Source organism: Argiope bruennichi, chromosome X2 (genome assembly GCF_947563725.1).
Source record: "Argiope bruennichi chromosome X2, qqArgBrue1.1, whole genome shotgun sequence".
Lineage (NCBI taxonomy): Eukaryota > Metazoa > Arthropoda > Arachnida > Araneae > Araneidae > Argiope > Argiope bruennichi.
The window spans coordinates 114588049-114610248 of record NC_079163.1 but is presented as its reverse complement, the minus strand read 5'-3'; the positions used below and the strand labels follow the sequence as shown (position 1 = coordinate 114610248).

General features: G+C 29.8%; 1 protein-coding gene across 1 annotated transcript in view; it reads left to right on the top strand.

Moving 5' to 3' along the window:
• Positions 1 to 16240, top strand: part of LOC129961098 (AP-2 complex subunit alpha-2-like) — a 29424-nt gene extending 13184 nt beyond the window's left edge. Inside the window, exons 10-25 of the mRNA XM_056074919.1 lie at positions 2012 to 2083; positions 2189 to 2285; positions 2373 to 2510; positions 2940 to 3047; positions 3320 to 3394; positions 3469 to 3566; positions 3663 to 3792; positions 5188 to 5289; positions 6273 to 6446; positions 7173 to 7381; positions 8097 to 8269; positions 10244 to 10367; positions 10455 to 10571; positions 10665 to 10734; positions 13278 to 13412; positions 13899 to 16240. Coding sequence (XP_055930894.1) covers positions 2012 to 2083; positions 2189 to 2285; positions 2373 to 2510; positions 2940 to 3047; positions 3320 to 3394; positions 3469 to 3566; positions 3663 to 3792; positions 5188 to 5289; positions 6273 to 6446; positions 7173 to 7381; positions 8097 to 8269; positions 10244 to 10367; positions 10455 to 10571; positions 10665 to 10734; positions 13278 to 13412; positions 13899 to 13976 — 1900 coding nt within the window. The 3' untranslated portion in view covers positions 13977 to 16240. The remainder of the gene's footprint in view (positions 1 to 2011; positions 2084 to 2188; positions 2286 to 2372; positions 2511 to 2939; positions 3048 to 3319; positions 3395 to 3468; positions 3567 to 3662; positions 3793 to 5187; positions 5290 to 6272; positions 6447 to 7172; positions 7382 to 8096; positions 8270 to 10243; positions 10368 to 10454; positions 10572 to 10664; positions 10735 to 13277; positions 13413 to 13898) is intronic.
• The last annotated feature ends 5960 nt before the right edge of the window (positions 16241 to 22200 follow it).

The window sequence follows — 22200 nt, the reverse complement described above, 5'->3', positions numbered from 1 at the left end:
AAAAAAACAATTTGCATTAATATTACATTGCCTGTATTTTGTATAGGCTGGTTTTGCTTCCGCTAATATATGTAGATATAATATAAGAGGTAGGTCATGTTTCTTGGCTTTTAAAATTTTTTTCCATTGTCTAAAGATGCTAGTTTTTTACTATACAAGTTTGCTGTACTTCTGTCAGATCTATGCTCTGAGAGTAGTTTATTTTTTAAAACTTATAAAGCCTGGGAAATATTAAAATTTTTAGCTTGAAAAATATTGCTAATAATGTTAGCTTTTATAATTTTGCATCATAAAACTACTACACATATAACATTAGATTTTAGAATTTTTTTTTCCCTTAAAGATGCAACTTCACTCTTGTGGTGGTATCGATTTTTTTTTCCCCTGTTATGTCATAGTGCTTCAAGGCCTCTCCTAATTGAATTGGAAATGGGCTTATTGCATTTGTACGACTCCGCACCTCATATCTCACAAGGGTTTCACTGTTTAATTTGAAACATGCCTCTTTAAAACAGACTGATTAGTTAAGAATGAGAAAGAAATTGTAAAACTTTTGAACCATCGAAAAAATTTTGTACTGAATACATTGTTTGCTGTATCGCTTACAATGTTTCCAACTGTGATTGCAACAGGGCAAAACACACGTACACACAAACCACCCGTCAAATTGGTTGATATTCAGAATTCTTATTCGAAAACCGCTGTTTATTCCTCGTGTTTGAACCATTGTTATATAGTTGCACAAATACGATACTAATATTTAAGCCATTTTCTTTCAAAATCTTTAATAAAAATATTTTTATCCCTTCATCGACCCTATCTGTTGCAGAATAAAATTCCGAAAACATTTCTTTGCTTATTTCCGTATTTTTTAATTAATGTTTCATACTATGTTATCTGCTCTTGATGGCTGGCATCAGGAGTACAGTCAAGTAAAATAGGAAAATATATTTGCTTTTTTTATCTTATTTAAAATAATTTCTTTTGTATTTATAAAACCAGAATGTTTTATAAAAATAGTTTTTCTTATGAAATTTTGAATGAACAGTTTTCACCGTTTCTTAATTGTAAGGAATCAGATCAAAGTTTATCAGTTTGCCGACCTCTTCTAACCTCTTGTATGTTTCGGTGTTATGTGTTTTAATGCTTTGAAACGTTCAAATTAGACAATTTTCCTGTTCAGATGATCGGCGAGACTAATTACTTATTTTAATGAGTATCGGAATTTCATCATTACCATAAATATGAAAAAGTTAAATTTGATTTTTTTGAAGGGAATATTTTTCTTCCATTTGGGATTTTAAGACGGGTAGAACCCCACAACTTGTTCAACCGGCACCATGGTGCGAAGCATGATCTTGCACGTACGGACAGCGTCGACCTGTTTACAGTATTGCTTTAGTTATTGAAAAGCACTCTAGATTTTTAGCTGTATTATGAGGGAAAAAATCTGTTCTTTATGTGATAAAAATAATACCAACTATATATTAATGGCATGTTTATGTGTATTGAATTATTGTATTTTAGAGTTTATAAGCTAAAATTCATTAATGCGATAATTGAATACAAAAATTGTGTGATCCATAAACAGTGATGGAGCAGACTTATGAATTCATAGTTGAATCAGTATAACATTCTCGAAACGGATATAATGCAGTTGAAGACAAACTTGTATAGTGGTAATTGATGAACTTTGTTCATTTTTATTGCCACACTATGCTCTTAATGCATTTTGAGAAAGTAATTTTTTCATTGATGTGCAATCTTGAATCGGCTGAAATGAATTTCAAAGTACTAGTGATAACATTGGCTAAATGTATTTAAAATCCTCCATGTTGAACATGATTTTATTAAAATTGCGATGACAGTTTAATTCTAAAACTAGTATTTCTCTTATGCAGATGCTGTACTTTTACTTTTTCTGGCTTTCAAATGCCAGCCTTTCTGAATAAAATTCACAAAATAATACAAAAATTTCTTTTTAAAAAACCATTGTTTATTTTTAATCTAGTGAAGCTAATCTTCTTGTAAGAGCTTGTAATCAACTTGGCCAATTTTTGCAACATCGGGAGACCAACTTAAGGTATGGTTTTTAAAATTGAAATTTCACTCTACCTTAAGCTAATCTCTTTAGTTTGAGTTTTAGTTGAGTAATATGTTAGTATTGAATGAAAATATTTTCACTTAGGTATCTGGCTTTAGAAAGTATGTGTTTGTTAGCAACGTCAGAATTTTCACACGAAGCAGTCAAAAAGCACCAAGAAACTATAATTAATGCTCTAAAAGTAAGGTTTTTTTTTTTTCTTTCTTTAATTTGCATTAATGTTTTGAAAGGTTCAGAAAATAACACGTTTTTTCCTCTCCTTTCATAGACTGAAAGAGATGTTAGTGTTCGCCAAAGAGCAGTTGATTTGCTGTATGCCATGTGTGACAAAAGCAATGCTGAAGAAATTGTTGGAGAAATGTTAGCTTATTTAGAAACTGCTGATTATTCTATTAGAGAAGAAATGGTGAGTTTCAAAATTTTTTGCTGCTGAATACAGTGTTCATATATTATTAGAGTAGTTACTTATTGCCTGACCGTTAGTGATTTATTAATACTCTTCTTTACACTTATCAGCTAAGTAAATTTTTACATAGTGCTTAAGATCAAAATTTTTCCTTTTTTTGTTGGCTTATGTGGAATGATTGGTTATCCTTTAATGTGATCCATTTGGAACTGTGTCTGGCAGTTTAAGAAGCATTGCTTTTAAGCAGTGGGGAAAATTCTTTGTATTTGAAAATTTGATGTTTTAGTTTTTAAATCCTTCACCTAAAATGGAAAATGGGCTCAAAAGTAGAATATATTTCTACTATAATACTATGATTGTGAAATGAATTAGGTTGTCTAATCTTCCTTTTATTGATGTTATGAATCAAAATTGCATAATTTTTTATAGGTCTTGAAAGTTGCTATTTTAGCTGAGAAGTATGCATCTGATTATACCTGGTATGTTGATGTGATTTTGAACTTGATACGTATTGCTGGTGACTATGTTAGTGAGGAGGTATGTATTTTTTTTTTTTTTTTTTTTTGCTATTAAATTATTGTAATAAAAATTTATATCAGTATTTGTTGTGATTTTTTAAAAAGATTTTAGATATTATCTTTTCAAAATTTTATTTTCATATTTTGTTTTTTGTGTAAGGGTATATTTTTTGTATATTTTTCTTTTATTGAAGTATTAGACTTGAAACAGTTGTCTGGGTTTTGATTTTTGGTCCTATGTATGTATTGTCATTGAAATATTTTTTAATGCATCCTTTCTTTTCGTTTCAGGTGTGGTACAGGGTTATTCAAATAGTCATAAATCGGGATGATGTTCAAGGCTATGCTGCCAAAACTGTTTTTGAAGTATGTATTTATGCTTCATATTCAATTTTTACTGTTTTAATTATTTTGCATCTGAAAATGCTGATATTTTACAGGCCCTTCAAGCACCAGCTTGCCATGAAAATATGGTAAAAGTTGCAGGATATATATTAGGAGAATTTGGAAATCTCATTGCTGGAGATCAGAGATCAAGGTATGGTTGATCTTCAGTTACATCTTGTTAATACAAATCATATTTTTAAATAGATATTAAAAGTTTTCATTATATAATTATGCATTTTTCTTCTAGCCCTCTGATACAATTTCAGCTGCTACATTCAAAGTATCACTTGTGTCCAGCTCCAACTAGATCCTTGTTGTTAACTACATATATCAAATTTATTAATCTCTTCCCTGAAATTAAACATGAAATTCAATCAGTAAGTCTCAACAGAGTTTTTGATATTTATCACATTTTTTTTATGCAAAAGCAAATACTAAGAAATGTCCAAAAATTACTTGAAGATCAATTTAGTATCAACTACCCTCATTTATAAGTATCACTTTAATCTGTGCCTTCAGATACTTTATACCCTACAGTCAATTTTAATATCCTCTATTTACATTATTTAACTTGTGGTTGCTATTGAATTGCATTCATTTTTATTTGCATTGTGAATTAATTTTAGATTTTACCAAATTATACTTAAAGCTGTTAATGCTATTAAATGAAATTCAGAGACGATATCTGTAACCTGTTTGCTACATTCACTTGATATTTATGAAATGATCTTAAATTTTATAGAGAAATAGTTATTTCAATGTATAAATTCGATGCAAAATGAACTTTCTCTATTTTGCATCCAGTATTGTAACCCTTTCTGCTCAAATTTTTTCTTTGTGATATCATTCTATGCAGTGCTCTGTTTTGATGTTTTTTGGTTACCATAGTGTTTAAAAAAAAATACCGGCTGAATTATAGTAAACTGAAGATTAATTTTTCACTATAATCAACTTAAGCAATTCTTATTTCCCAAAACAAAATTAGCCTTTGCATTAAATGTATAAATATTCATTTAATAACATCTCATAGCAGCATTTCATTAATTTCGTGTATATAAGTATATTGCATTTATTGAATTCTTAGATTAAATGCATAAACTTTTATTTGGGAGAATTTCATAAATTCATATAACACTTTGAAGTATCCTTGAATAAACTTAATGTCATTTCCTTAATTGTATAATTGCCCTTCAGCTAGAAACCTTGACTGCAGTGTACTTTCCAATAAAAGGCAATTATAGTCTTTGTACATTCTATAACTTTCTACTAAATATAATGAGGTGGTACTATAGCCCAATTCCTCTAGGTATGAATTCTGTTATTTGCGTAACTTTCTAAAATATCTCTAGTTGTCTAAATGTTGTCTTAAATAATTTGGGGTTAATTTAAGAAATGAATACTTGCTGTCATTTTTGCAGAAAGTCATTCTCATCATTAAATGTGTAATTTAGTTTTGTTAAAATGCAGGAGAATTTTTAAGAGCTCCATGCATAATTCTTTTGCAGTTTTTGAAATGTTTAGAATGTTGCTTTTTGCAGTGATAATAAATTTAACCTACAAAAATGGTGTAAACATTAATTTTTTTTAACTCTTCATTTATAAAACGTAATGGTTTTCTGCTTATTTTCTCTAATAGTGTCTTAAAAAAAATTTTTTTTTATCGAGTTTCTAAAAAATGTGATCTCAATTTAGTTGTGGTAATTTGATTCTTTAATACTTTTCAGAAATTATTATTAATAATGAACTTTAATCAATGACTTGACTTCCATTAGGTTCTGAAAAGCGATAACAATATTAGAAGTGCAGATGCTGAACTCCAACAACGAACCGTTGAATACTTGCAGCTGAGTAGTATAGCCACCTCTGATGTCTTAGTAAGTACTTTAAAAACCTATGTTCAATAATTATGCATTATTTTTTAAATGAAATGTTTGTTTTTTAACTATTGATTATATCTATTTCTTTCAAATATGTTTTGTTTTACAAACTACAATTAACATTGTGAATAGATATTGAATAGAAGACATTCTCTGCCGACTTTTCATTAATTCTCATTATTATAAATGAATACCAACTAGCTTCAAAGAAAAAGGATCACAAATTAAGAATATAAAGAAATCTTATTGTACTCATAAATCTTTAAAACTGACTTTATTAACGACATTAAATGCTGTTTTATTTCCAATATTAAATGTAAAGGGGAAAGAGACTTTGCATTGAAAAATCTACTTTTGTAAATTACATTAGTTATTTTGGTTTGAGTGATTTAATAGCATATGGAAGTTTTAAAATTTTTGTCAATTTATGTATATAAGTAATAAGAGTGGCGCTATTTTTATTTTAAGAAAGATGTGCTAATACTTTAATTTCAATAATTTAATATGACAAGTCGCATACATTTATGTATTACTAAATCTCTTTCTGTTTAAAAATGTTAAATTTTCTGCTTTTAAACTATTGCCTTGTTTATTCTTATGAAATGCTTATCAATCCTTCCAGCAACAATCAAAAAATTTTTCATCAGTTACTTTCTGCTGAATCAAATTTTTAACATGTCTGCAAATTTTGGTCAGAGAATTTTTGAAATCAAATGAGTGCCATATCCAGTATTACAGTAAACTGCTTCAGAGAATAGAACTATGACTTGAAATCTCTGTTCTTAGTTTCTTGGAAAGTCTTTAGTTATTAAAAACTGATACTTAAGTTTATGCATTAAATAGCGAAAATGTATATTTTCAAGTCTGACATAAGAAAATGTTTGTAAATATTACAAGGTGGGACATTAAATTTATAAATTGTGTGGCAAATTTTATTTAAAATTGCTTTTTTTTATTAATGAAATCTCTGTATTTTGTAGGCTACTGTTTTAGAAGAGATGCCCCCTTTCCCAGAAAGAGAATCTTCAATATTAGCAATTCTTAAGAAAAAGAAACCAGGAGTTGCTGAAGGTCTTCCTCCAAATGCTGTAACCAAAGATCATCCCACTTTGTTTAACCATACTGCATCAAATAATGTTGATGTGAATAATACAGTAAGTTTTAATCAGGTTACTTACAAACATGTATAAAGTTATTTCCGTAAAAAAATGTTTTAAGATATAGATATTTCAACATTTTTTTCCCCCCTGCATTTGGGTGTCAAAAGTACACGTACTGTAATTCATACTTTAAATAGTGATTAGCATTTTATATTTCATTAACATATTTTAAGAATCAAATGTCAATAAATAGAGGGAATAAATACTAGGATATTTATGGTAGTAATAAACAGAAGATTTGATGTTTCGTATTAATGCTAAGCTATTATTTAAATGCTGCTTTTTCAGCTATTAGTTTAATGCTCAGTCGTACAAAAAAGTGTTAACTAATGTTTCGTCAATTCTTTTATTGCTGCTCACAGTTTTTTTTTTTTTTTTTTTTTTTTACTTTGCTTACTGTGCTTAAAGTGCACTTTTAAGTATTTTCTAAACTGATTTTTTAGGTATATGCAGAATCAAATTAAGGCTGTTATAAAACAGTATGTATGAATTTAGTTTATAAATTTGATTTTCATCATTGCATGTTTCAATTATATGTATTGGTCTTCTTATGAATGAAGAATTATAACATTTATGCAGCAGATTATAATTGGAAAGAATGCTTCTTTATGTTGTAGAAATGTATGGTGATTAGAAGTATTTTATACAGTTGTTGGATTTGAATGTATTGATAAATATCTAAAAATTGTACTGAAGCTGAAAATTTATGTTGACTTTCAGCCAGCAGCAACTACTGGTGACCTCTTGGGTATCGCTAGTACTCCAACAAATCCTCAAGCTCCTACAACAGCAGTATCAACATCAAATGATCTTCTTGTAGATGTATTTGGGGACTTGTCATCCCCTGCTTCTGCTCCTAATGCAGGATCACCACCAAATAACTTAGCTCCTGGAGCTGTTGTTGTAACAAATGAGGAGGGATTGTATAAGTATGTTGAATTCTTTTTTAAAAATATAATTCGGGATTTTAAACTTAAAAATTGCATGAAGCTTATGCAAATAATACTCTTAAATCCGTAACTATTCATTTATATTCAGAACACAAATTTGATACCAAAATGTTATTGGATATGCTGTAAGGATAAAAGCTATTTATTTTTGGCTACAAATTTGTTATATTTAGTTTAGTAATGTTGCAGGATAAATTTTGATCTATTTTAAATAGCCTACTAATATTTATTAATGATTAAGTGTACTTTTGCGATTTAAAAAAATTGCATTTATTTGGATAATTTAGTGGGTTAAGTAGGCAGATTTCTATATACTAAAATTGTGATATTGCTATGCGAAAAGAATAGCATTGGATGTTTTTTTTGTGAACATATAAAATAATTGGGTTAGGTTGCAACTTTTAAAACATAAGTTTTATAATGTATATATTTTATGATTGTAAATTTGAATAATTTGGTATGTAAGGAAAAACCATCTTTGATTTTAAAGGATATTCTAAGATAGAACGACTTCTATCATTTTCTTCTATAATGTAGAAAATGATAATAATAAAAAAAACAATAAGATTTCTATTATTGACATGAATGCACCTTTCACATTAAAGGTTAATAAGTAGGAGAAAAGTTAAGGATTTCTTCCAAGATCCAATTTCTGGCCATCCTTTATTAAGCTTTTGGTTTTGTATTCTTTCAGGTTGGTGTGTAAAAATAATGGAATTTTGTTTGAAAACGATCTGCTTCAAATTGGTGTAAAAAGTGAGTTTAGGCAAAATTTAGGACGAATTGGTTTATTTTATGGAAACAAGACTCCACTGCAGTTTAACAATTTCACACCAAATGTTTCATGCTCTGATGTCTTAAGTAAAAGTATCCTTTTTATTTTTCAATGTCATATTTAATGATGTAGTAAGATTTTTACAAGAACTGCAACTTATTTTTTTTTTCATTAATTCGTGTTTTTTCATTTTTCGAAATCTTAATATTTAATGAATTTTAATCTGTTAATTTTGTTCTTTCTGTACTAGAATTTATCCTATTTGTGAAAGATTTCAAATCCATAATTTATTACTGTAGTGAAGCTTGAAAACCATTTAAAACTCTCTCATAGTTGGCCAATAATTGCCAAAAATGGAACGTCTACGTCTTTTATAAAAATTAAATTTCCAACTAAGTTTTCCCCCTCGTAAGTAACTGCATTATTTAATGGTCATATTTTTTGTATGAAATTCTTAAACATTGATGAAAATGTTATAATTTTATATTGTTTTTCATATTTGAAGTATCACAACATTGATGTAATCTTGTATTGTAGATGTATTCTCACGCAATTTTGATATCTATACTACTAGTAATATTGTATGTGTTTGCGCCGTACAGGCCAGATCATTTGATCCCTGGCTACTAAATTTGGCACTGGCGCAGCATAGCCAAATATGGCTCTTGCGCCAGAATCCACCCCAAAACCAAACCAAATTTGGCACATATATACCTTGAAAAATGGGAATGTGCATCTCGGAACTACTTTTTTTTAATAATTTTTTTTAAATTTTGGCATTTTTCTGTGATAACTTCCGAAAATATTGTTGCACCATTATAAGTTTTATACTGCTTCAGAATTTAAAAAAAAAGAGAGAAAAAAAAGTTTTTGAAAGAAGTTTCACGAATTTTAAAATACAATTTAAGTCATGCAAATTTTTCCTGAGCTTTGGCAAATTTTTTAAGATTTTTTTCCGATTTCCAACCGATTTTCACATTTTTCCAACAATAGATTACATTGACTTTTAAACCGTTTTCATTGTTTCGTCAACTATCAGATGACATGATTTTCTTCCATTGTTGGAAGTTAAAGAATTTTGTGTAATATCTATAGTTTACGATATGCTTAAAAAGCGAAGTTACTATACCGCGAAATTTATAAGATGAACCATGTATTTACATTTTTAATAGCACCATTTTGCCATGAGACTGCTTTCCAATAGAAAGTTCCGTGTACGTGATGAGCAGAGTATGAAAGACAAAATAACGCATCCTCAATTTCATAGAATCATGGACATGGAAATGTATCTAAATGAAATTAAAGACGATTGTTTCTTGCAAAACAGCTGTCATCAAAGGCTACTAGGTTTCCCTCATTGGTAAAAAAATGACCCAGTAATGTTTAAACTTATGCACACAAGGACGGTTTAAAAATCAATGAAAACTAAACTATGCATCTGGTAATATTTTAACATCTTTGCATTTTACGCTGGTATATAAAATATTTTTGCCCAATAATTGTTTCAGAAGTTGCAAGATGAATTAAAAGCAAAAGCGCGCAAAAGGACATTTTTTAATTAAATATTTAAAAGATAATTAATAAAAATAGCTGAAATATCATAGTTACCTAGAAATGAACCCCAGAATGGCATGAGGAAATTTCATGTCGTAAATATTTAGTAATGCAAAAATATTTTGTTGGGGGGAAACATTAAGACACAAGTTTCTCTAAATATTTAATTTTCAACTACCATTAATCCTGGCAAACCAACTATTCCTCAAAGATGGCTAGTAATGTGATAAAAATTACATTTTTTTTTCATAACAATTTTTAAAATAAGTATATACAAACAAATTATATGCTTATAAAGTTTATCTAACTAATTTTAACTTGTAATAACTTTAATATTCATTTTAAAGTTCAGTTCTTTTAATTTCCTTTATTGTGATAGTGTTAATGAAATGTTTGATAGTTATTCGACTGCTTCAACATAAACAAATTTCCTATTAATATTCATATGAAAGAATTTAGTTGGATTGAATATTTTCTGTCCATTTTAGTATGCATTTCTTAATATTCTGTAGAAATTAATATTCAGTGCAAGCCTGTGGAACCTACAATAGAGGCTGGAGCTCAGGTTCAGCAGCAATTAAACATTGAATGTATTGAGGATTTCAATGAAAAACCTGTTCTTACGGTTCAGTTTATGTAAGTTCGAAAAAATTCTCTTATTGCATGTTAAGATTATTTTAATATCCATATTATTTTGAAACCAATATTTTTATGCATTTGCAGGTATTCTAATGTGCTCCAGAAATTAACTATGAAACTTCCTGTGACTATAAATAAATTTTTTGAACCAACTGTAATGAATTCAGAAGCATTCTTCACTCGATGGAAGAATTTAAACAAGTATATATGGGTTTCCTTTTCTTTCAAGCGTTTTTAAGTCCAGTAATTATTATGCAATAAACTAACTTGATTTACCTGATTTGTGTATTGTAGCCCTTCTCAAGAAGCTCAGAGAATATTCAAAGCCAAATATCCAATGGACAACGAAGCAACAAAAACTAAGGTTTGATTAGTATTTCTTTGTTAGCTGGTTCATATTTTTGTCTATTTTGTTTATACTAAAATTGTGATTTATTTTGGAATACTAATGCTCTTCTCTCGTAATTTTTGATTTGGTATGCACACCACTTATTGATTGTGTTAGTATAATATACCAGGTCACATTTTGTCTTATATTACAAGTTTGCAATATCGTCTTCATGTGCAATGTCACCTGATAAGGAAAATCATTTCACAGATATGATAATGGCGGCTGAATCGAGGACCGACCTTGGGGAAAAAAATTTGGTGGAAAATTGAAGGATCCAGAATATTTAAGAATCGCAGCGATAACTCCATTAGAAGAGTTCCAGCATTTCCTCTAGAAGTTTTTTTTTTCCCCTATCATAAGAACTACACTCATGTCCAAAATTAAGGTCACAAACATAAAATCTGCAAAAAATGAAACTATTCACTGTGTTGCCACCAAATTGGGCACAGAGGTACACTACAATGGAAGAAAGAACACAGACACATAACAACATGGAAAACATTTCAATTGGGAATTAAGAAACAGGATATATCAAAAAGTGTTACATTAGGAATCAGAGATAAAGCATTTATCTCGGGAAAAGCCTGTCTAATATGGAATGTGATCACCGTGCATTGCTATACAGGCTTCACAACGCGCTTTCATACTGTTTATGAGGGTGTCAATAAATGCTTGGGGCAACAAAGCCCATTCTTCCAAAAGCGCAGCTTTTAACTCTTGGAAGGTATTAGGAAGGGGGTTACGCTGTGCAATGGCTCTTCTGAGACCATCCCAAACATGTTCAATAGGATTGTGATCCTGAGTCCTCGAGGGCCAGTCCATACGTCAAATATCTTCTTCCTCAAGAAAAACATCAACGATCTGGGCTCTGTGTGGAAGCCCGTTTTCATCCATAAACATGAAGTCTGGGCCAAAAGCACCCCAGAACAACCTCACATAGGCTTCAAGGATCTCATCCCTATAGCGATGTGCATTGACAGTATCCGCATCGAAGACGTGCAGTGGTGTACGACTGCCCAACATTATGCCATCCCAGATAAGGATTCCTCTGCCACCAAATCTGTCGATTTCTTTTACGTAGGAGGGTTGATAGCGAGCTCCTCGCTCTCTCCAGATGAAGATTCGACGAGTGTCACTCTGTGTGGTAAATCTCGACTCATCACTGAAAAGAACACGCCCTCATTCTTGTTGTGCCCAAGACTGATATGTTAGGCACCACAACAGCCGGGCTTTTCTGTTGGATGCAGTCAAAGGGACGCACTCAACCGGTCGCCGGGCATAAAGAGCCCTCTCTTCTAGACGTCTGTATACTTTGGAAATTCTTATTCTAGACGCAGCAACAAGGTCACGAGCAAATTGAGGAGCCGTTGTCAGCCTATGCTATCGTGCGCTTAATGCTAAATAGCGATCCTGTGCAGGTGTCGTTGCGCTGTGACGACCTTGGCCGGCCTTCCTGGTTACAGTACCACTTGTTTGGAATTGATTCCACGATCTGGATACCACTTTCGGTGCCACTTGTAACCATCGAGCCGCCTCTGCTTGAGACTGCCCAGCTTCAAGCCTGCTAACGGTTCTCCATCTCAAGGCATCGTCTAAACGATTATGAGAACTCATTCTCACTGGAAACGGGTTAAATTTTTTGTTTTAATGCAATATTCACAAAATTGCAGGCAAAAATCCCAGATGCCTAAACGATCTAATTTCAGTAATTACCCAAGAAACTAATGGTAAACAACATTTTTTCCCACAACAAAGGTTAATATCGTATTAGCGGTTCTTCACAATATATGAAATATAATTTGTTTAAATTTTACTGGTAGCCATTTAGAATTACTTTGAAAAACATTTTTGTGACCTTAATTTTGGAAACGAGTATAGAAATGTGAGAGTAGTTGGTGGTAATAAACGAGACGATTGAGTTGTGCTCAAACGAATGGTAGTCGAGTAGAGAGAGAGAGTAGTTGGGTTCTGTCTCTGCACTTTGTTAGATTGTTTAATAACGATCCATTACTGTTTACTGCATGTGCTATTCTTTTGTATAACTATCTATAGATGGGTCTTGGATTTTTCCATCACAATCAGTAGTGTGTTGTTAATATACTCCTAAAATCATAATTTGGTTATAACCAATTTCTAACTTTTCTTACTTATATGTATTAAAGTAATGCTCTTTCTGTTTAACGAATGTACAAAATGCATCTGTATGATTTAAAACGTTTAGAAAAGGAAAGTTGATTTAATTAATCCATCTAGAATAATCAGTTTATAATATATCAGTTATCAATCAATTTATTAAAAATTATACTGATTATTCTAACTGGATTAATTAAATCAACTTTCCTTTTATAACTTGATGTAATATATGATGAGTCTGTTATCAATTATATAAAAGTTTGTGCTAATAAATAAAAAAATTTCCCACTTAAATGAAAGCTGGACAGATGCTAAAATTTTTTGCCATTGTGGTGTTGAAGTGTTCAGGGGTTAATTTATTTTATAATACTTTTTTATTGTAGCTTAATGGTTTCGGCATTCAACTTCTGGAAGGTATAGATCCAAATCCTGACAATTTTGTTGCTGCCGGAATAATACACACAAGTACAGTTCAAGTTGGTTGTTTATTACGACTGGAACCAAACAGACAGGCGCAAGTAAGTTTAAAATTACCTTTAAAAACTATAATGGGTTTTAAGAGGAATTTTCTGTTGTATATTGGCATATTCAAAATTAATCTTACATGTGAAGGTACACACAGTAATGAGTCGTAAAAAAAAAAAAAAAAAAAAAAAAAAAAAGTTGCCTACAATTTTTGAGCCATTTTATATGAAGTATGGTAAAGCTAATATTGCTCACTTACGGAAATGTCCTTTAAAATTGTAGAAACCTATCACTTTTAACTTAAACAGGTGTATAAGTATTAAAGTATCAAGTACAAAATAAGATAAGCAGGTGTCACTTAGAATTCTACATTATGAAATTTTCTTTGTCTTGCCTTTTTCCAGTTGATACAGATGGAACTCAATTTAAAATTATTTTATAAATAAGCTTTTTCACTCTTAAAATTTAAATCTAGTTATTAAACATTGAACTGTAGTAAATTTTCATTTATATTACATATTTATATTTTTATATTTCAGATGTATCGACTGACTGTGAGAACTAGCAAAGATTCGGTTTCCAAAGAGCTGTGTGAATTACTACATGATCAGTTTTGAGCAGTTGCTTTGTTATTTCCAGATTTTGCATTATTTAAAATTTTCTTTTCTGGAAACTGGTGCGATGGACTGTTGCACTCTTGTCTATTTATATTGTGCTTCATGGAATTGAAAGATCCCCTTATAGAATTGTATATTTGGCCAAGTGGCACAATTACTCAGTATTGAGTTTTTATGCTCGGGTTTCTAATATATACCAGTATTTTGTTCCTGAGCTGTGGTGTAAAATTTTATGTAGGGATTATATATGGTCACCTTTCATTTTGAAAGAAAGTTGAAAAGTACATGTATATTGTTGACAGAGATGCCAGGCCTGAATGTTTGTTCTTGATGGACTTATTTTTTGAATTATGTTTTTAGAGCAACAATATAATGTTTCTCTGTTCCTTCTCCATTATCATTCCAAATTATATATGTGTATATATATATATAATCATATATGATTGAATTGAGTGATGCAATGAATTTCTAATTTCAGATTTTAAAGAATCATATTACATGTATTATTTACTCCAACATTCCTAAACTGAATAATTACCATAGGTTAAGTGATTTAATCTTAAGTAAATTTTTAAAATCGTCTATTTGTACTGATTTTAATGAAATATCTTGTTGAGCCAATATATATGCTAAATGTATTTTTTAAAGTATTAGTTGTCTTTAATGAAGATTGGAATGTTTTGAAGGGCACATACTTATGGACTTATTCATACTTTTGATAAAAATTTAAAGGAATCTATATGTTTGAATTTCTTGGTTTGAGATTTGATCAAGGAAATTTGAAATTTCTAATTTAAAATGTTACCTTTTCATGATACCCTTGTGATATTTATATAGATTATGCCTGTGTATCTTAATAATGAATGTTGGCATCTCTGTTACTATAGGTATTTAGCTAGAAAGTGTCATGTGAATTTCATGAAATTTATAGGTCTATGTTAAGATTTTCCTATGGAATGTTATCTGCTGTAAGGCTTATAGAGTGGTGCACAAACTAAAGTTTGAAACTAGATCTATAGATATGGCAATTTCTATTTTTCAATGTCATTAAATTTGCTTTTGCAATCTGAGAATCTTATTTCAAACAAATGTTTAATTGAAAGCATTGAGTTTAGTGTCATTTTTTGCAGTGCGATGTGCTTTGTTTCAGATGTATAGAATAGATGAATTAAAATCAACAATTTAATTTTTTTTTTTTTTTTTCTTTAAAAATAGATCTGAATTTAAGTGTAATGTAACTTTATAAAGTTAATGTATTTACAATTTTATATGCATTACATTACAAAAAAGTATGTTTGCAACTGTTGAGCCTGCTAAATGAGATTATGAGAAATGTTTATCGCAGCTGATGTATCAACATTTGATAAAATTATAGTTAAAAAATCTCACCACTGTGAAGATTTATATTTATTTTTGTTTGTTTTTTTCTATTGATACATAACTTAATTTTATTTGTAATCGACTTTTATTGCTAGTTAAGACTGAAAAATGTATTTTTTGTCATCTTTCATGTTAGTTATTAAAAGAAATGTGCAATAATTGAAGACTTGCGTTTAACATCATATTCTGATACTGTAAAACTTCTTCATATGAATTATTTTTTCGATTTTGGTGCAAGTCTACTTCATCAAGTGCCTGTAATATTCTTTATAATTAAGAATGTCTATAAAAAGATGAGATTTAATTTATTCACCACAAAATTTTCCTTTTTTTTATATGAAATGTATATTATTAACTGTTGAATGGATTAAAAAAATTTTGAGTGCATTTAGTATCTTAACAGCAGTTTTGTGCCAACTATTTAAAAATGTTGCTGGGTTTAAATAATGTGATTATGTGTATAAATGATCTCTAAGTCATTCTGTTTTTTTGTCTATCAAATGATTTCATTACATGAACTTTTGCCTTCACAGAATATCTGATTATTGCGATGTGAACAGAAATGCTATTACATGTTAGTTACTTTATATATATTAATGTAATCATCAATAACATCCACATTATAGATTATCATTCTTTTTTTTTATGTACAGTGGTGAACTACAGAAATGTTTTATGAGCTTGAAGATTCTCATATTGCCTATGGTAATGTTTCAGTTAGTATTTTAAAGGAACTTTCAAGAAATGAATTTGAAGTGACTTTAAAGTTTCGGCTGTTAATTTGTCAAGAAATTGTCACTTGATTTAACTTCAAAATAAGTTTATGTAGCTCACCTATTCCGGTTGAAATGAATTTTGTTTTCATTAAAATCATGTATACTGTATTTCCTTGTCATTTATTCAAAGTGGTATTGGTCACTAGATCTTTACTTTGTCTTCATTATTTTAAATTATTTAAAGAAAATAGGAAAGATGCAAACTGAAACATTCTTTTTCTTAATTCAAATTATTTAAACGCTGTTATTTTTCCTAATTTAAAAATTTTGATTCCCTTTTGTGAATTTTGAGTTTGTGAAACGATTTTTGAAACCTCTTTATAATATGGATTTCTCGTGATCAATTGCTAAATATCGAATGAGTAAATTTTGAGCTGAATGTCTTTAATACGTAACTAGGCATGTAGGGTAGATATTTGGGGCATTTTTTTATTTAAAGTAAAAAGAAATTTTTTCTGAAAATATCGATTTTTTTTTTTTAATACATTGAGAAGAAAAAATTACTCTTCTTATTCTAAAGTACGAGTGTTATGATGGACAATTTTGGTAACTTCATATGTATCATGTTATTTATTCTCATTTGTTATTGAACCTACTGTACCTAAATATCGGAAGCAATTGATTTGCTCTTATTGGAAATAGTTTTATAAAAGTGTATTGTTTGGAAGCAGTTGTGCTTTTATCAACCAAATCTAATACATATATCAAAATTTAGCTATTTTTGAACGAAATTGCGAAAATTCCTATGCTTAATTTTTTTTCAAAAAGTTTTGAAAATTAGTGTATCTAGTAAAACTCGTGACTTTGACAAAAGTCAGAATCCTGTATTAAAAACTAAGCTATAGTTATGTTTTGAAAATATTAAAAACGCGCAGAATTTCAAACCTAGCACCAAGAGTCAAGTGAAAAATCGATTACAGAATTTCATCTTTACAGAAATTAGTGCTTAACTTTTATTGCTTTAACTACTTATCAAATGTGGTTAAATCGATGACTAATGTCGTTAACCGCAAGGAATATGCTAAAATTCTAATCTCATTTTGTGAGGTATTTAATAATATAAATTCATTTGCAAAAAAAAGTATTTTAGAGAAATTAACAATGCTGGTTTATAATGTTTTGTGATATTATGCTTGTGTAGAAGAATAAAATTTCCTTTTATACTTTTTGACAAAAGCAACTGCTTAAAAATATTCAAAAAGCTTAAAATCAACTTTTAATAAAAAGCAAGAATGGCTAATTTATTGTAAAAGCACAAAACACGTTTTTGCCTTTGGTATGCATGCACTACAAAGTATTTCAGGCGACTAATATTTTTTTGAATGAAAATGGTTTGAAGTTTAGCATTTAAATGGCTTTTCATTTTCAGATACATGTCGGCTAAGGATTGCAATACCGGACCAAAATTTCAATACCGGTATTCGGTATTTTTTAGATCTTGATACCGGTTTTAATACCGGTATTAGAAATTTTAGAAAAAGAAAGAAAACAAGGTGTTTCTTTGTTTTATTTGCCAGTTTTATAATAGAGTGTAATTTCACAAAAAATATGGAACTTATAAATTATAACAGTATATAAAGAATCACAAAAAAGTAAAGGAACCACTTATTTATTTAAATCACAAAAAAGTGTAAATATCACTATTCAGTCTGTGATACTATTACAAATTTTTGAAATGTGATCTTAAAAAAACATAATGCATCAGTTGTACTGTCATTAAAGCTGAAAAGTAATTTTGTGTAAAAATTACCAGCTGTCGAAACCGCTCTTTCGGCATCTAAGTCTACGTTCTTCAGATAGTGATTTGTGCTGTTTTTTCATGACTGCAACATGAAATTTATTGTTGCATTAGCTGTTAATAAATTAAAATCTCTCCCACATAATGCCTCTATAGTCAGTTTTATTGGAAGTAGAGTTGATAAAGTTCTGGATATTAAGTCGAATTCACTATCTGAAAAATTAATTGACCGGTTTAAGTCGATTATTGCTTTTTGGATTGGATTTCTGAGTTTCAAAAATCGTTCCATCATTAGGAGTAAACTGTTGTTTTAGAATCTAATATTAACATATTCTGTTTTATTTTCAGTTAGTATATATTTTAGTAATATATCCTTTTTATAGGGGAACGTTTAAATATTTTAACATTTTTTCGAACTTTATAAATTATAGGAAGCAATTCTTGATAGGTTCATATTTCATCCTCATTAGCAATATCTTCAACAATTACATTGTCATTATCTTCATTGCCAATATCACTCTCACTCTTACTCTTTTCTAAGTTGGGTTCCGAAGTTTCTATATCCACAGTATTTGGATTCTTCTGTTCTTTATATTTTTGGTATAATACATCTATTACTCCTAATTGAATTCCATGTGCATAGCACAACTGCTGATTTGCACCAATCCATTTTCCAACTTTTTTCACAATTGTTGCTCCATCAGTCGTTATGGATACAACTTCTTCTTTCAGGGATAATCCATGTTTCGCTAATTTAGATTTAAGCAATTAACTTAGCCATTAATTAGCTAATTAATTTCGCCAGTTTGGGAGACATAAAAGCAAAAACGTATACTATTTTGCTATGTTTGCGATCCCTGAACACATAGTGGAAACAATTTTAAAAATTTCTAGTAAATACAGAAAAACCGGTATTTAAACTTGTGAATACCGGTATTACGAAATTGTAAAATGACTCAAAATACCGGTATTCGGTATACCGGTATTGCAATCGCTAATGTCGGCGTTATCGCTATTATATTAATATAACATTTTTCTTAAATGGTTTTGGGATAAAACTTTGCTACCACAAACGTAGGAAATTTTTATACTTGCATTCTATAGGTGTTTTGAAAATTTTTGTTTGTAATAGTAAAGGCTACTAAAATTATTTGTATGTTGAAGCTCAATTCCCTTCATTCTGGCTTTTATCATCTTCTATTGCAATATTGCAAAGAATCGTCTTGCTTCAGTTTTTATATTTCTTCCTGTCATTTCAATTCGTCATAAATTTTTAAAGTAGTTGATGTCATTTTCAATGAATTTAGTAAAGGAGAGTTTTCGAAAAATATTCACTAAATGTTCTTCAAATATTAATTTAAAAAGTTCAGATTTTATTTCCTTGAAGAATGGAGTACTTTAAGTTAATTCAAAACAGTAGCGAATTTCAGGCAAAGCTACTTACTTGGTCTGAAAAGTAGTGCAGCCAAGTTCGATTTAAAAGCTATTCTAGTTACCAAAGAAATGTGTAAAGAATAAAAATTCTCCGAATTAAAAAGTATCTGAATAAGACAAACACTGTGTCAGGTATAATTGATCAGGTTCCTACCTATTGCATTCACTTGGTTATAAATGATTGAAAGATAAAACTTGAAAATATAATGTTATTTATTACGACTCATCACTCGCAGTCCGTGGACATAATTAATTAACGCATACTTTTGTAGAAAATTACTGAAATAAAAAAAATATTGACACAGTTAAAAAGTTTTGATTAATGAAATTAAACTAACCGAAGGAGTTGCGTGTACTGCCTAGGGCCGCATAATGCCTAAATCCACTACTGTTGAAATTTGTAGAGAATGTCGTGCTTTATGCAATGCTGCAAATAGGTAATTTGAGAACTGCGATTCCAAAATCCATGTATTAAAATTGAGTTTTCTTCTTTTTATCATGTTTTATAATTCACGACGGTGCATAAATACCCGTCTTCAATCCCGAACATTACTCGCTATTAGTTTTGTACTTTTATGATTGTTAGTATTGCCTCCAATTTTCGTAGATTATCGTCTACACAGTAAAATTATTTCTGGATTTGTTTTTTCAGCAGTTATCCGTTGTATGCAATTCCTTTCCTGTGATGGAAATTTGGTTTGTAGCAAGACCAAAGGGAAGACCACAATTTTGGTTTGTAGTAAGACCAAGATGAAGAATTTTTTGTAAAAATAGATTACGTTATGTTCTTTAACATAGTCGTGCATTTTTGTAAGTATTTCCGAAGATCCATGGTAATTTCCTATGATAAATTGATTAAAACATTCATCAGTAAAAGAGTTTTGATCTCTTTAATACTAAAAGCAGGAAATAGAATACAATTTTGAAAATACTCGCTGTGAATCATGTAAAGTGGAACTTCAGTTATTCTGATCGCTTTGAGGGTTAAAAACCCTTCTCGAGCAAAAATAAATGAAGATTGTTTAATTGCATAAATTAAAGTCAGTGATATTTTTATACAATTTGATAGTAACTAAATATAAAACATTATTTTTGTAGTCCTTTAATTAATACGTTATAAGCAAATTTCAGTCTTTCTCCAAGAGAAATAAGTCTCTTTTTCGGTCAGTTGTCCCAATTAATTGGTAATTGGCGTCCTTCTGCATTCTTTTTTTTTAATAGAAATTATAATATATCCGAAACATCGAATCTAAAGAGAATGTGACACTTGAGCTTTTGGGAGTTTTTAACCGCTTCCGAGAGAATGATCAGCTGACATTCTCTCGCAACGGAATATAGACTGCGAAATTGATAGAAATGAAGTTAATTGTCTTTTCATTTTTAGCTAGAAAGCCTTATTCAAGTATCATCGTTGATTCAAATCGATGCTTTAGTTGAATTATTGCTGTATTGAAAATAAAGATTCAAATGCCATTGCCAGTCCGTTTTTTTTTTTTTTTTTTTTTTTTTTTTTTTTTTTATGAAAAGGGCGAATCTACTTAGCCATTAAACACATAAAATTCTTCCGATTTGTTTCTGGAAGAACTCATTTTCTATGTTATACCTGTTTTCTATGTTTGTTTCGAGGCCAGTCTGCGTATGGGTATATGGGTAGTTATCGAAATAATGAAAACATCACAAACGAACACAAGAGTATTAATAAGGCGTAGGGCCACCTTTGGCATATAACACAACTTGGATTTGCCTGGGAATCGAATCATACAAGTGCTGAATAGAGTTTAGATTAATATTTTACCATTCTTCATGGAGATATTGCCAAAGTTCCTGAAGAAATGTCGGTGGAAGGTATCGATTCCAGATTGAATGCTCTAAAATAGAACATAACGATTCAATTATATTGTGATCGGGAGACTGTGCGGTTCAAGGTAGATGTGTCACGTCATCATCGTGCTCATCAAACCACGATTGGACAAGCCCTGCTGCATTATCATCATGGAAAATTCCATTTCCTGCAGGAAACAAAGTTTGGTCAGCTAAAACTTCTTTATACTTTTCCCCAGTAATCATTTTCAAGGTAACGATTAGGCCGTCAGAAAACCACAACACGACTGCCCATACCATGACAGATCCACCTTCCTTGCAGTGGCGTAATTAGGGTAGGGCAAGTTCCTTGGGCGCCACTACCAAGGGGCGCGAAATAGTGAAATAAGCCGAGTTTTTTAAAAAATATATACTTTTTTTTCTCGTATTCCTCAGAATCGCAATAGAATTTCTTGAAAACAAAAATGAATATTTCTCTATTATTTAAAAATTTTTTTTATAAATTCAGTAATTTTGTAAGTTAAATTATTTTGATTAATTCTGAAATTCAAATCGCCAAGTTCTTACTGCACACATCGTTTCTGACGTAGAAAAGCGAATCATGAATGTTTACTTTTTTTGAATAATAAGCAAAGGCAAATATATCTTCATAATGGAAGAGAAACATAGGGATGGTAATTAATAAACTAGAATCAACGTGAAATTGGATTTAATATAAATACTCCGAATTGTCATATTTCTATTCTTCAAACATTCTATCAGTCAGTGTTAAAAAATATTCTATAAATGTTTAGACTTGGTATAAATTAAACTGAATTGACAGAACCGTGAATAAATTTCATTAATAAAATTAGTATAGAAATTATAAGCAAAATAAAAAAAAAATCTTTAATAGAATGGAAAAGACGTAGACAGAGTAAAGAGTTATTGATTGGATATTTTTGCTACTATTTGAAGATGGCATGAATTTATTTCAAAATTTGAATCAAAACAACCAAAAAAGAAAGCCTGATTTTGTTTTTCTTTGCCTGTAATATTAGTGTTGCGCTTGAAAACGAATTCTTACCTGGAGTTA